At 43.1% G+C, this 14,772-nt stretch overlaps 1 protein-coding gene across 2 annotated transcripts; it reads right to left on the bottom strand.

The window, feature by feature from the left end:
• Positions 1-793: 793 nt before the first annotated feature.
• Positions 794-14,634, bottom strand: ccdc149a (coiled-coil domain containing 149a). 2 transcript variants are annotated; one of them, XM_069170267.1, is made up of 13 exons: positions 14,423-14,633; positions 13,352-13,513; positions 13,083-13,121; positions 12,379-12,486; positions 12,112-12,228; positions 10,078-10,250; positions 8,146-8,218; positions 7,903-7,987; positions 7,026-7,170; positions 6,685-6,761; positions 5,998-6,030; positions 2,986-3,090; positions 794-2,016 (listed from the first exon to the last, which is right to left on the bottom strand). In XM_069170267.1, exons 1-13 carry the CDS (start codon positions 14,471-14,473, stop codon positions 1,457-1,459), a joined length of 1,728 nt encoding a protein of 575 aa, XP_069026368.1. In that variant the 5' UTR covers positions 14,474-14,633; the 3' UTR covers positions 794-1,456. The 2 variants fall into 2 exon arrangements, with proteins under 2 accessions (XP_069026368.1, XP_069026369.1); XM_069170268.1 differs by lacking the exon at positions 5,998-6,030 and having other exon boundaries at positions 14,423-14,634.
• Positions 14,635-14,772: the final 138 nt, after the last annotated feature.

Raw genomic sequence — 14,772 nt, 5'->3', positions numbered from 1 at the left:
CAGAGATTAAAAATAGCAAGTGGCCTTCTGCAGAATAAGCAGTTCATGGATTCTGGCTTTGACGCTGTGTTTGCCTGGAGAGGCCAGCTGTCACCTGCATGCAGGAAGAGTCGGCCTCACCACTGATTCTCAATACACACTGGGATCTGGACTTTGGCTGCAAGACAAAACGGGTGTGTTTGCGCATCCATTTTATAGTGCTGGAAAACTTCTGGTTTCTACAACTTTGTTTTTTAAGTTACAAAATCACAGAGACGCTTGCTGTGCACATGTTGGGATACGTAGCTGGAAAGAAAATACTTTGGACACAAAAAAACAACAAAAAACAACAATATAAAGTCACAGACAGACATCCAATATATAAATGTGACTAATTGGTAATGCGATTGATACGTAAATATGAATATTTCTATCATTTTAAACACCTCAGGTAAGATTTGAAACGCTTCATCATCACAACCCATTATGTTCCAAACATTTCAACTGACATTAAGCTTTTTTTTTAAAAAAAACATTCTTAATTGCATTAAACTGAATATCGTCAGTCGTGCTCTCGTACAATGTTGAAGTTGGTTTGGTCAAGTTTTAATTTGTACGACAGCTACTTGGACCGGCATGAGCTGCATTTTTATCTACAGCGCAATAGTTTGTCCATGACTGTTAGCCATCTTTTAAGACACTATATGGATACATAGTGGAATATTTTCGGATTTTTCAAATAAGCTAAACTACTGCGCACTCTTCCCCGGTCCGATTATCCTGGCTGTGGAAGATAAGTGACAACCAACAATGCTGCAGGTTTATGCATCTATATTTATAAATATCAGTAAGTATTTCCACATACAGCATAAGGCACATGTAGTCCCATACAAATATTAACTGTTAAATTAGGAAGAAGAAAAAAAAAAAATTGACTGATTAGTAAAATTCAGCCATCGCTGAATAGACATCAAAAGAATTTCGGCTATGAAGGTTATTAATTCACAAGTATTTACAACACATTCATTACAAGCCAATTTAGAATCCCTTTAAGAGTCCCAATATTATGCAGCACTGAGTTTATTGGCATCCCTCAGGAAGAAGAAGAAAGCAAACAATTGGGATTATCTTATCGCGGGGGAGAAGAAGGGGATATGGGGCACAGGAATTGATGTTGCCCATACGTGTTATTTTCCGAGCTGAATTCTTCCTGTAGGGCATGCGACGCCATTGATTTCAAGATTTTTCTGTTCCTGCGTAGCAACAACCTTGTCTCGATTCAAAATGCACCTCGGGCTTTGTCAACAGTGGCTGAAAAAGTGTTTTCGCTCCGTTTTATTGACAAGAACAGAGCTGCTCGGTGGAGAAGACGGCCGGCGAGAAGTGGCGATGTAGAGGGATGATTAATGCAATCATCAATAACAACGACAAGGACCAGGATTCAAATAAGCTTCTCAAATCTTTCATTGACGTTACATCATGCCAAATTGTCACTCTGACAGGTGTCACTCGGTGCAGATCGACAACGAATGTCCCACTCGCCTGTGCTCGACACCTCCAAGGCCTGGCTCTTTGGAATGGACACCGAGGCTTCTTCGTGTTCAGATACATGATTAGACTCATCGTCCTGGGACTCACAAGGCAGGTGACCCACCTCTAAATGACTGACACAGGCTCGTTCAATTGAAAGCCATTGAAGGTCTGATTCAGTGGGCGGGACATCCAGCGCCAGGACCGCCTCTTCTCCTTCCTCCACCGTGGAACCCAGTTCTTCATCCTCAACCCCTTCGACCTCTTGCCCCGCCTCTTCCACCGGACTCCGCCCCTCCTCCGGCTCTACGGCGGCGGAATCGTCCGACGGGGTCACCGTTTCTCCCGCTCTCCTGTCAATCCCATTTGTCTCGACCCCGTCAAGAGGCTCCAGGCTGTCGAGCGGTGCAGGTGTGTCTTCCCTGCTGACGCCATCTGTGCCAAGGTCACTGCCAACGGCGCGGCATTCCCAAGATGATTCATGTGAACTTCTGTCGCCTGACCGAACTGGGAGAGGGAAGATGAGATGAACGGTCATTTTAATTTCTCACTTGAAAATATTTTTGCCTCATTCTGCTCTGGCGGTGTAGTGCGATAAGACAGACACCTGGAAGACCAAAACAAGTCTTCTGCAATTTCTGCAGCAATGATTCCTAGGACGGCTGGTTAGGGCTGCAACAAACCAGTATTTTCACAATTATTATTTTCATAAATTAATAACTAATAATGAAATTCAAATACAGGCTGTTAAAGCCTGTCTTCAATGCAAGCAAAACCAAAATAACAGTATGTAAGGAATGAACACAGCCTTGTTGATCCTCCCAGAAAAACTTTCCTCTTTTAGAGTTGGATCCCTGTGTCAATGTAGAAAGTTATTTCAATTACTTATGTGACTGAAGTGCTTCCATGGCAACAGGCTAAATATAGCAGCAGTGCCCCAGACAAGGGGACGCAAGACAAGTGTGACGCCCTGCATCTCGGCAATAGCAACAGCTTAGTTCTGCTTCTTCGCCAAAATATGCTCTCACTTTGGGGATTACTGACCCATATTTGTGGATGTGCAGGCAAAAAGGTTAAAGACTGCACACAGAGTCCCAGCCACCTATCCACACACACACACGCAAAAAACACGCAAGAAGAAAGCAACATTACTTGAAGTGGCATCCATATTTATAGTCCCCCGCCACCCCACCCCTCCCGCCCCCCAGCCCCCTTTCAAAGAGAACACGGCAGAAGTTTCTGAATGTCAGTGGGCGAGAATTTGCTTCACATTTACAAAATGCCATGGCATTTGGGCAGCTTGCACCAATGAGAAGCAGAGAGGAGTGGAAGCGGGAAGGGGAAGGACTTGGGTTAAACATGGAAGATAGAAAGGAGCGTTTCGCACGTCGTGGCTAATTGCAGTGTTTATGCCGTTAGCGGTGGGGGCTCTTATCAATGGCTGGAGAAGCCAGCTACACACAACTGCACACTCACCTTTGGGCGGCCGCACTTTGGGCTGCATGTTTAGCCGGGATGTGGCGCGTGTTGGATGGAGCTCCGGTTGCAGGTTGTCATTCAGTGCGATACCGTCTCGTGTCCCTGGAAGACCAGCAACAGGGAAGAGACGCTCCCGGTTACTTTCACGTCCAAATGACAAGAAAAAAAACAAAGTAAGTGGTGAAAGGAGTTTTGTTTTTTGTTTTTTTTGAGGGGGGGGTGTTGGTTTGGATGGAGCACATGGACGGTGGCGCGCTGCGTGTGCTTTCACACGGCGCACAAACATCCATGCACGTATGCGTTGCAGTGCTCACAGGAAGAGGCTTCAGCTCCCTGTCATCTGTCTTCATTAGTGATGGCTGCACGCCTCTTAGGCTGACACCATATGCTACTTGTAGGAGACTGTGCACTATAAACCAGACATCACAAATATAAACACACACACACACACACACACACACACACACACACACACACACACACACACACACACTATATGCACATGAGCACAGAAGCCTCAAAGTGTGCAGCCTTTGCCTTCACAGAGAGCCTGTGGATAGGCAAAACTTGGCATGTTTCGCCGACCATTCAAGTGTGCGGCACGAAAACAAACAGAAGAATGAGAAAATGGATGACTGGCTGACACAATGCATGAGAATCATGAATGGTGAACGGGGACCATATTGTTAGGAATGCAGTCCATATTGTTATGGATGCTCAGTGTTTACACTGATGGGAGAGTGATGGGGGGGGGGGGGGGGGAGTTCGGGGCTGATGAAAGTCTGCAGCTTCTACACGGCAGCTGGGTGAATCAAGAGAAGTAAACTGTTGTCTAAAAAGTTCCTTTAATTATTTCACAGGTACAGCGCTTTCAATCATTATGTTTGCTTTCGTCTCAAATCCTGTTAAGAGTTTTTTTAACGGCGTGACTGAACGTCACCGCTTTGGTCCAAACTGAAATACCTCAACAACGCTGGGTTGGACTTCCATCAAACTTAACACAAACATTCACGGGGCACGATTGAGTTCAGCTAAACCAATTTGTTTTTTTTTTTAGCTCAGAAAGACAATAATGTCCACAACAACCCAAAACAATGATCAGCTGTGAATGGATATGACTGATGATTGTCAAGTCTGTCAAGATGATATGTATTTTGTTATTTCTTTAAAAGTTGTGGTATCAGACAGCTGTCAAACGACGAGGCAGTCAGCGGTTCCGGAGCTTTAAGACTGTGCTACTTAATTTAAACACACTATTCTTGTGCCGAGTTTTGCAGACTGCCTTTTTTAAGACCAATAATAGGGTGTTGCTGGTTATCACATATGCAGAGGACCCAGACTGAGCACAGCAGTTGTGTCTCCAGGAGTCAGCCGGCACTCGGGAGGTACCGGCATCTTGTTTTAAACCTTACTGAGGGCCTTCTCCCTGTCTCTCTGAAACACATACAACATGCTGTACACGCACATACGCAGGAATAATAACAGACTATTCTACATGATGTGACACCCCAACACAGCAGATCGTAAACTCTACATCACAAATAAGGAGACAAAAACATACATATCTGTCAAACCTACACTGGGATGCAGCGCTGACAGGAAATGCCTTCCTCTAAACTGGAAAAAAGTCTGTCAACACACCAAATCAGAGCTATAAGGGAGCACGCTGTATCCACCTCTGTCTTTTTCAATAGCTGATGCACACTGACAGCCTTTCACTTGTAATGTAACATTTCAGCTTGCACTCGTTCAGCGTGAGGGTTGGGGGTGGGGGTGAGGGGGGTGGACCGGCGGAACGTGGAGATCCATCAATCACAACTTTATCTGACTCACTGCATCGATGTCATTGTTATTGTTTTTGGCTCTCTCTCATCCGTAGACAATGTAGTCACCTCCAGTGTTCTCCGGGCCTCAAGTAGGCAGCCAAGGCCCTCCATCCTATCCTGTTTGCCTTTAATATCCATCAGCCCAACTTCATATCACATCAAGGCCACAGACGCTCACATCTCTCTCTATATCTCTGTCTCCCTAACTGTGGTGGACAGCGTGGTCGTCAGGCACTCTGGGCCCTCGCCTACAAATTCCCTAATAACGGCACATTCCCCTAAATGTGTTTGTAATGTGGGCAATCATTTTCAGTAATGGATGCTTGTCAGTTTTATGGCGGAGAGAATGACGGTCTCATGACAGGGCACCTCCATCCAGCCGCAGCCCCACCACCTTTCAGTCTGGTTCATAGACGGCACAACATCTCCCTCCAGTGGGGATCAGGGGGAACTGTTTTCTGGTTGAACTGCCCTGTCTCCTGGTTCCAGACTGTAAATATAGTTTTGGGATACTAGCCTTGATTACATTTTGGTGAAAGAAAATTGTGTTGTGTTTTTTGGAGTAAAATTTGGCTTAATTTTAAGGAGCATTTCTACACTGTCTGACATAATGAAAATAGGATCTTTGAGAGCATATTTTACTCGTCATATTCCCCTTCTGCTCCCATTTTCACCCTCATCCTGAAATAAAGCTTTAATTCAACCCCAGTTCCTCAAAAATGAGAAGAAAGCCAATTTTCTTCGGTGTCTTCAGTTTACGACATACAGGATATCAGTCTATAATAAGACAGCCTTCAGTCTTCTTATGATTTGAATTCTTTCCAGTGAGAATCAGAACATAATTTTAAATTGTCAAATTAGCAGTAATCTGCTGCCCTAAAAAGCTCTCTGCTGTCCTTGAAACATGCCTCAAAGTCAACATGGAGAAGAAAAAAAAAAAAAAAATCTTTTAAAATCTAAGACAGGCCCACTGCACCAAACGGATCATCAGTGTGTGATACTCAGGCAACCTGATTCAGTCAATGGTATCATGAACAGACACATGAGCTGGTGGTCAATGGAGTCGACACATTGTAAACTGTGGGCATGAGGTGACATGTTTTCTGGGCTTCTGCCCAGATTTGTCCTGGCATGACACAGTACAGGGCATGGATGGGCTAAGTGGGGCAGAAGGAATACATACTCCCAATTCCCACGGATACGTGGTAGGTCAAGCCTGAGACGCAGCCAGAGAGGAGAGAAAGACACGCCGTTATGAACAGAAAACCTCATTAATGTGTTAAAAATGTGTTACCAAATTACCAGATGACTACCAAAATAAATTACAGATCTCCTGGTAAGATTTTTCACTTATAAAGATACGCAATTTCCGTGTTAGTTTTATTTTGAAACATATAACATTGACTGTATGCGCGCACACACAGACACGCATACGGTCATGTTTGCTCATGGTGTGGTGCAGATTCCAGGTTCTCTGTTGAGGCCTTTTACAGTTGTGTTAACACCAACAGGTCATGTTCAGTTGGATGCATACAGAGGTTGAGACTGATGCATTATTTTTCACTCTAACATTGGGAAGTTATTGATCACGTGTAATTATTTGTGGGTTAGTAACTACCTGAAAACAAATGGTGGGTATAAAATGTAACCCCTTTACGCTAATTCTGCACTTACATTTAGAAATTATGCACAGAAAAAAAACGTATTTAATCTAAAGATAAAAATTGTGAATGACTGTTGCTGTACTACTCTGGTATTGTTTAATAACTGAACTGAGCTTGATATTTGATTAAATAATGGAGAGATCAGTTTAGGACGTCAGGAAGGAGACTGCAATGTGGAACAGTTAAGCCGTTTTGTTTCGACTCACCTGGAAGACTCCATAATCCTGAAACCTCCAAGGTCTTCAGCTTCCGTTCTAAATCTGCAACTCTGTTTCCCAGGATCCTGCAGACCAAGTAAGAAAGTCAAGTTTTTTTCAGACTTGTGTGTGTGTGTGTGTGTGTGTGTGTGTGTGTGTGTGTGTGTGTGTGTGCGTGTATTCATGTGTCACAGTTCAGTGTTTGCCTTTGAGGAGGAGGACTCTAACAACAGGTAGACAAACATTCAAAGTGTGTCAGGTGTTTGAAGTTCGGAGGTGAAACAGGAGTTGATGCAGTCCGTGGAGGAGCAGGCGAGGGCTCCTCTCACATCACTGTACCCTCTCATTACCTGTTGGTGTGCCTCTGGTGCTGGATGACCAGATTCTTCTCATGGATGGTCTCCAGCAGAGCAGTTGCCAGGGACTTGAGGTCAGAGATGGACTGAGGCGTGGCCGGCAGGCTGCAGCCCTGCTCTTCCAGAAGCATCTCCTGGACTAAAAAGGAGAAGAAAAGAAGGGTGGGGAGGAGAAAAAGACGAGTGAAGCAGACAAATGACAGAGAGGTACTAAGAGAATAGATGGACAAAATGACAAAAAAAAAAAGTGGGAGAAAGATATATTTACTAGAAGCAAGATGTGTGTGATGAAAATGTGACCTCGTATTACTAAAGATATGTAGGTGCTAACCCACAGCCTGCCAATAACGCATCAATAAAATGTACACAAAAGTTAAAAATAGATCCCAGCGAACAGGGTGTTATAACAGGAGAGGGGGAAAACAGCATGACAAGAGCACGACAGAGATGGAGAGTTAGAAACAGCTGTCTACTAGGTGACACTCGCCTAACTTTAACTCCAGAACCCACTGTGCTGCTTCTGCCAGCTACTGTCAGTCATCATGGCAGGCTCATTTCCCTGCCAGTGGTGCTTTCTACCACTCAGAATACAATTAGGAACCCAGCTGGTGTCCGGGCGCTGGCTTGAAGGATCGGCAAAAAACAGAAATCATTAAATAATGCAGTGAGTCACGGCCAGAAACTAAGAAGCTGATTTGTTATACTGAAGACAGACAATCGGTTATCGAGTGCATCTGATCACAAAGCATTTGCAATCTAAAGAACCGAGGCGACAGACAGTATTTTACCGCCTTTCTTCAGTTGCCAGATCAGCTGCTCAGACATCTATTTCGTTTAAAGCGAATTCAAAGTGATCAATTTGTGTTTTCACCTTGTTTGGCTGAGAGGACTCCAGTCAGGGGACTGCTGTTTAATTTCCCATATGTGCTGGAGTTTTTCCGCCTCTCCAGGGCCGTCTGTGGGGAGAGAAAAACAAGAGACTGAAGCTCATCCTACCAGGCTTGATGGGCATTGTGATTAAAAGCAGCTTCCTTTACTTCAAGTGCATTTATAATGAAAGTGCACTATGAAATACAATTACATCAAAGCCTCAAAATCAGTTTTACATTTATACCTTGTACTTCATGATGTTTGATTTCAGCAGGTTCACCTCCTCTTGTAGTTGGCTGAAACGGTCATGCAAATACCTACAGTGACAGTGATTAAAACGCAACCAGTGGATGAAGCACGTCGGACATGATAGAGGAGGTGAACATTACATGCAAAACATGACGCTTTGTTTTAAGCTGAAGCTCAGAGAATGGTTAGTCGGAGTGAGACACATTGAATCAACTTTAAAATAAGTGGACATGTGCAACATTCACACATTTTAGTATTTATTTCATGTTTATTTGGACAGAGGCAAGTATGTAGCATAAACCAATGCACACACACTGCAGCATTTATAGCCTGAGCTAATTTGCAATGCACGCCTCGTGTACATATTAAGGCAGAAAATATCAATTACCGAAGTTATTTGTTTAGAAAATTCCTCCACCACTAAAACACCGTACTGAGCTTTATTTACGAGTTTGTAATCTTAGTAAATGTCCAAAATTGTTAAAACACGATTTCACTTTCTTACCTAGCACCAGCAAAATGTACACGTCTGGAGGTGACGTTCCATTGTCAAACTCGGATAACTTATCATGCAACCAGTCCACAAACGATAGTGGACTTACTGTAAATGAGCCTTTAGTATGTTCAGATTTTTTTAATGCATTAAAAAATGTGCAAACATTGTGAACGTTAAAGTCCATATAAACAGCAACTGTTAAAAATAAACCTTTGAAATGATTTCAGCTGAGCTATGTTATTCCCATGTGAATAAATATGTATGGCTCTGTTTTCCCAAATGTCCTTTAATCATAATTTATCAATTTCGTTTGTCCTTGATGAGAGCTCTGCACATTTAGGTCAATATCTTTACCAGCTTCCATGTGGTCGTCACATGGGTGGTTTTCAGTCAACAGGTGAGATTGGTCAGAGGTTCTTTGCCTTATCAATGCAGTTGGGTCCATTAGTAGTGTAGTAGTAGTAGTAGTAGTGAATAGCTGTATTCAATTACTGTACAAGAGCATATTATGGCAATAACTGCTTAATTAAGTAAAGAGAAATGACAGTCCATCATTACTATAAGACACGAAGGTCAGTCGGTCTGAAAAATTTCAAGAACTTTGAAAGTTTCTTTAAGTGCATTTGCAAAAACCATCAAACGCTGGGATGAAACTGGCTCTCATGAGGACCGCCCCAGGAAAGGAAGAGTTACCTCTGCTGCAGAGAAGTTCATTAGAGCTCCCAGCCACAGAAATGGCCAATTAACGGCACCTCAGATTAGAGCCCACATCAGTGCTTCCCAGAGTTCAACGAGCAGTGTTCAGGGCAGAGTGGAGACAGACTCGGGCCCTCATAGTCTAATTGCTGCACAATAACTCCTACTGAGGGAGAAAAGTAATAAGAAAAGAATTGCTTAGGCCACACACAAAAAAAGGAATGGACACTAGATCAGGGAAACCTGTACTTTGGTCTCATCCTGCTGCAACATCTGATTTGCGTTTTCTCAACGGCACAATGAGCCAAAAAACACACCTCCTGGCTATTTAAGGGCTGTGTGAGAAGAACAGTGATGGAGTGCTGCCTCAGATGAACTCCACAATCACTCGACTAAAACTCAGCAAAGATAGTTTGAGTTGGACCGCAGAGTAAAGGAAAAGCAGCCTGCAAGTGTTCTGAATGTGTGGGAACGTCTTCCTGACGGAGGCGACGACTTCATGAATCTGGCTGAGAAAATGAGAACTGTGCAAAGCTGTTATCAAAGCAAATTCTGAATGTATTTACTTCCTAAATATCAAATGTGTTCTAGTATTGTTCAAAACTGTGAAACACAATTCTGCAGGCGAGCTTGTAGCCCGGAGAGACGGAGAGCTAGAGGTAGATTATGTTTGAAATAATGTGTCAAATGACGGTGATTCGGTCCACTAGATTTCTCCCTCTGCAGCGCACTCACCTGTTTTCCATGCAAAGTGCGTCCACATCAATGATGCGTGCCTCGCGGTTCCCCAAAATGTGGTTGAGCTCCACATTCAGCCTGTCAGCTTTCTCTTTGAACACGTTGCGTTCCGCCTTCACGTCCTGCAGCTCGTCTGTCAGGGCCTTCACGTTGTGCTCCATCTCCTCCATCTAGCGAAACAAAACAAAAAGCCACCCGGGTAAAAAAAAATGCTTGTATTAAAAGCCGCTAAAAGGTTTGAGTGGCAGAGATATTTTAAAGCTTTGTTCACTGAATTCGCATTTGCTGAGAGTGCACACACTGTTTTCAGCCATCAGCAATTTCGGAGCTCGAAACTGTGACGCGCCGTGTGCTGTTTTCAACTGAGTAGCTCCCGGTGTAGAGGACACAAGTGAAGTGCCTTCCTCAAGAACTCCCTCAACTTCAACGTTAATCTCCTCAGTCTCCGTAAAAAGCAGGTTGACATGATCAACCTCATGATGGCAGTATTTACTGCTCTGTACAATAAATATGCAAGTAAAATGCAAGTTTTAGGCATTTAAGGTAAAGGGAGGATTTCTTCAAAAACATTAGTTTTGTATTCATCAAGTAATTTCATACAAAATGTAGTAAACTGAAAAAGTACTGAAGGGGAAGGAAGTGACAGTTGTCGTGGTTTGAGAGTATTTGCGTTTTCTGTTTGGTGCAGTGGGTTTGAGAGTAAAGTAAGACGTGCCCCTGATGCACAATGTGAATAAACTGTATAATCAGCTACTGACGGTACTTTTTTTTTTTTTTTAAGATGATGAATTTATCTCTGTATCATTAGTCTCTCTTTGACCAACTAGCACCAGGAACTATGGAGACACAGGAAAGCTTCATTTGCCCACTCATTTTATAGTTTCTGCCACATTTGAAAAACTCTGAAGACGAATACAATCATTTAAAAAAGATGAATTTACATATATGCGTAAACGACAACAGTCACCGCATTGTTCTTTCTATTTACTATCGCATGACTAATGTTTGGATGGATGCAATGAGCGGATATAAAAAAAAAAATAAAAAAAGACATTGACAGGTGGAAAGTGAGACGAAACTGAATGAAATCTCAAGAGTGTCTCTAAATTAGTGACAATCTGCTGCTCGTTACTGGTTTCTGCTGAAGAATATAAAAGAAATGAAACAAAACACGTTTTGTCTTTTTGAATCACCAGCTACGAGTTTAAATCGCCACTCCTCCTTTTTTGTTGTTCCTGCTTTCAGTTCGTTCACAACACGTCTTCTGCTTATCCCGCTCCTTTTGTTCTAGTCGGGAGTAACATGTCACCCTTATTGCCAACTAGTTTGCTTCTTGTGTGAATGAAGCTGTGTACGAGTTGCAGCACCGACCAGGCTTGTGTCTGTGGTGTTCAGTGAGTTGAGGAACAACGGAAACTTAAAAAAAAGACTGTGTTTTTGATTCTCTATGAATCAAGTAGACTAGTAAATAAAATAAAGATGCAACCACCACAGTATTAATTTAACAATTGAAGGCTTGTGCAAGATGTCCCATGTCGTGCACACGGTGACCATTCTTGGATTATGTTTCTGGACCGTCTGCAGTGTTTTTAGTTTTCTAGTATCTGTTTAGCTCATTTGGAACCTGGACAATGGAGATACCAAAAAAAACTTTCCAGGTACTATCCTCAACTTTTGCCTGATGAAAAACCAAAAAGTAGAGTAGAATCTAGTCGAGTTGAGCAGGATCAAGCAATGGAAAAGCAAGCTTTTGTGGCAGTAGTTCCTCTGTCAGAGGAACTCGATTTAGTCGAGGGTTTCTTCAGGTGAAGTGTAGATTTAGTTCCTAGAATCCTTCCTTTCCTGAGTGCTTGGAAAAGTTGCAGTATTCTAGTACAAACATGGCGAATCTGGAAAGTCTTTTTGTCTTTGGTTCTGAGAGGCTAAAATAAAAATGAACATAGCTGAAAGCTGAAATAAACGGAAGATTCACTGTCAATAGCAGGTGTGTAAACAGTGATAAAAGTGTTTTAAGGTAAGAAATGCGTCAACCTGTAGTCCTGCTCTCTCTAGCTGGCAAACCAGATCCTCACGTTCATGTGCAGCGAAGTGACGCACCCCGACCTCTTCATCCCCCAGCCTCTGTCGAGTAATGGTCATCCTCAGGAGCTGCAAGAAAGACGTGTTAAATTCACTGCTCCTCCCAAACATATTTAGTCATGAACTGGATTAAGTACCGCCACACTAAATCTGTTATAGGAGTGGTATTTAAACTATGTATAAGCGTGTGTGTGGTGCTGCTGGTGGTGGTAACAGTACCTTGTTATCTCCGTGGGCCTCTGAAAGCCTCTGACTGAGCTCCTTCACCTCCTCAGCAAGCTGCCTCGCTCGTTCTCTGGAGTCCCTCAACAGCTGAGCCAGGTTCACCTGAGGAGCAAGTGGAGCGGAAGTGTGAATGAGTGACTGACAAACAGCTTGTGCCGGGACACCTGATCACAGAGAAGGTCCAAATCCCTTCTTTGACAATGGATGCCAGTGGAAATTTGAAAGTCTTAACAAAACGGATACAAAAATAAAGTATAATACGGTCATTTATTATATAATCAGGGACACATAAGAGCTGTCAGAAAATAAAATTCTAAATTAAAACAGCATTACAAAAACCTCTGTTTTTCCAATCCTAATCATATTCCTTGCACATGAGTGTGCATGTCAACATTATCCTTTTCACAACACTGCTGTTTTGCTGATGTTTGACTTCTTTTTACAGCAGCTAGATGCTCAGTTCTGACTGTCGCAGTGTCCCTGGAAGCACCACCAAGCAGAACTTAGAGGAAGGATACGAGACACATCCGCCGTAGCTATGATTATCTGCTATTCTCAACTAACGAACTAAAAAAAAACAAGGGGGGGGGGAGACAAGCGCAACCATGAAATCATGAAATTTACACTAACAAAACACAGGTAGACACTTGTAGTATTAGTGGCAGAAAGAAAAGTCCTTAAAATCAACATCTACTTACTTGATTGCGTTTTTCTGGAGGCAAAGAGGGGTCACCATCCTGAAACATCAAGGAAAGACATGATTAATACGTGCTTTATCCTCAAATGCAACTGTACTATGCATCAGAGTACAAATAACACACGTTGTTTGAAAATGATTCCAACATGTTGGAGCAGGCCTCCACTTTTTTTTTTTTTTCGTAATTATTCTTTTGTTGGTGCCTGTAAAATAGATAATACTACCCATATTCACAAGAAAGGTATCACCTTGAAGGTGTGAACCACTCACAATGAGCTCCCGGTACTTCTTCTTGAGTCCCTGGTGGCGCTCTCGCAGCTGGTTGGCCATCAACTTGTACTGGTCTCGCTCCTGCTGACAGGTGTCCAGCTCTTTAGACAGAATGAGCAGGGCCTCTTTCTTACTCTCCAGCTTGCGTTTACAAACCAGAAACTACAACAAACAAAGCACAGAAGACAGCGGGTGTTAGGAGATGCATTGCTGTGGACAGAGTTGACTGCAGGTCATGCAGCTCTCTGTGTGTTAATAAAACATCCTTCTATCATAAAATCTGCTGCACTGTGAAGCTTTTTTTTTTTTTCTTCCTGTATTTATGATCTATTCTGTGAAATTACTTGACTGTACAAATGACCACCAAACCTGTCCAGTTCCTTGCAGGTGGAAAAACACACGAGAACTAAGTGTAGATAAGGCACAGCAGAAGGAACAGCCTTAACAGCTGTCACACCAGCTCATAACCAAATCAAACAGCAGCTGCTGTCATGGAGCTGAATGTGCATTAATAGAGTTGTAAAGTTAATGTGTGGTCTGCAGCTGAGGCAAATAACGATTATTTTCACTGTCGATGAATATGAATTACTTTCTCGTGTGTTTGCCTCTAATATGTCTGACATTTTGAGTAATTTCACGAGGCATTAATGTTGTATTTCTGCAAAATCCAAAGGCTGTTTGTTAGAAATGTTCCGTACACAGTGCTAATTACATTAAGCTTCGAGGCTTGCATGACGTCAACTCCAAAATAAAGCCACATCGAGGAAAACTTTAAACGCATTTCTCAAATAATGTTAACAGGTAAATGCGGGCCCACAGGTGGGTCACACCTTCGCCGGGCGGAGGACCACCGGAGGGAGGAGGGCACGCGCATTTCCAACCCGAGTCGATGACATCGGCCCGAACAAATGAGCCAACTAACGTCGTCAATGAGGTGGTATTAATATATATTTTTAAGTCGACTTTGAAACGGCTCCTGGTTCCCGAAGCTCGTTCCATATGGACCGGGGAAGCATCATAAAACCCCTCCGTCTCTGCAGCAGCTCCTCGCGGTCTTCGCCTCTCACTTACCTCGCTGACGAGCCCCTGCCAGTCCCCCTCGCTCCTCTTGGAAGGCTGCATTATTCGAAATATTTGATTAAAATGTCAGGATACAGCCTTCCCACTCCGCCTCCGCCTCCGCCTGAGCTCTCCCTCTCCCTCTCCTCCTCCTCCGTTTGTTTATACTGCAACGTCACTTTAGTTTTTTGTTTTTTTTTGGCCTCTGATGTCAAGTCTCGTGGACGGAAAATAGAAACAGGAAACAACTTCCGGTACATCATCGAAAATATATATATCTTTTTTTTTTGTTATAGAAAATAAACTTTGAGCATGTATTGTCCTTGAAATTTTAAAAGATTATATATGAAACGCTTGGCAGC

The sequence above is a fragment of the Embiotoca jacksoni genome, unplaced genomic scaffold (genome assembly GCF_022577435.1).
Source record: "Embiotoca jacksoni isolate LCO1_2020_lvr unplaced genomic scaffold, fEmbJac1.0.p SCAF_49, whole genome shotgun sequence".
In the NCBI taxonomy this organism is placed as follows: Eukaryota; Metazoa; Chordata; class Actinopteri; family Embiotocidae; genus Embiotoca; species Embiotoca jacksoni.
Note: the sequence above shows the minus strand (reverse complement) of the source record. Positions and strands in the feature narration are given on the sequence as shown.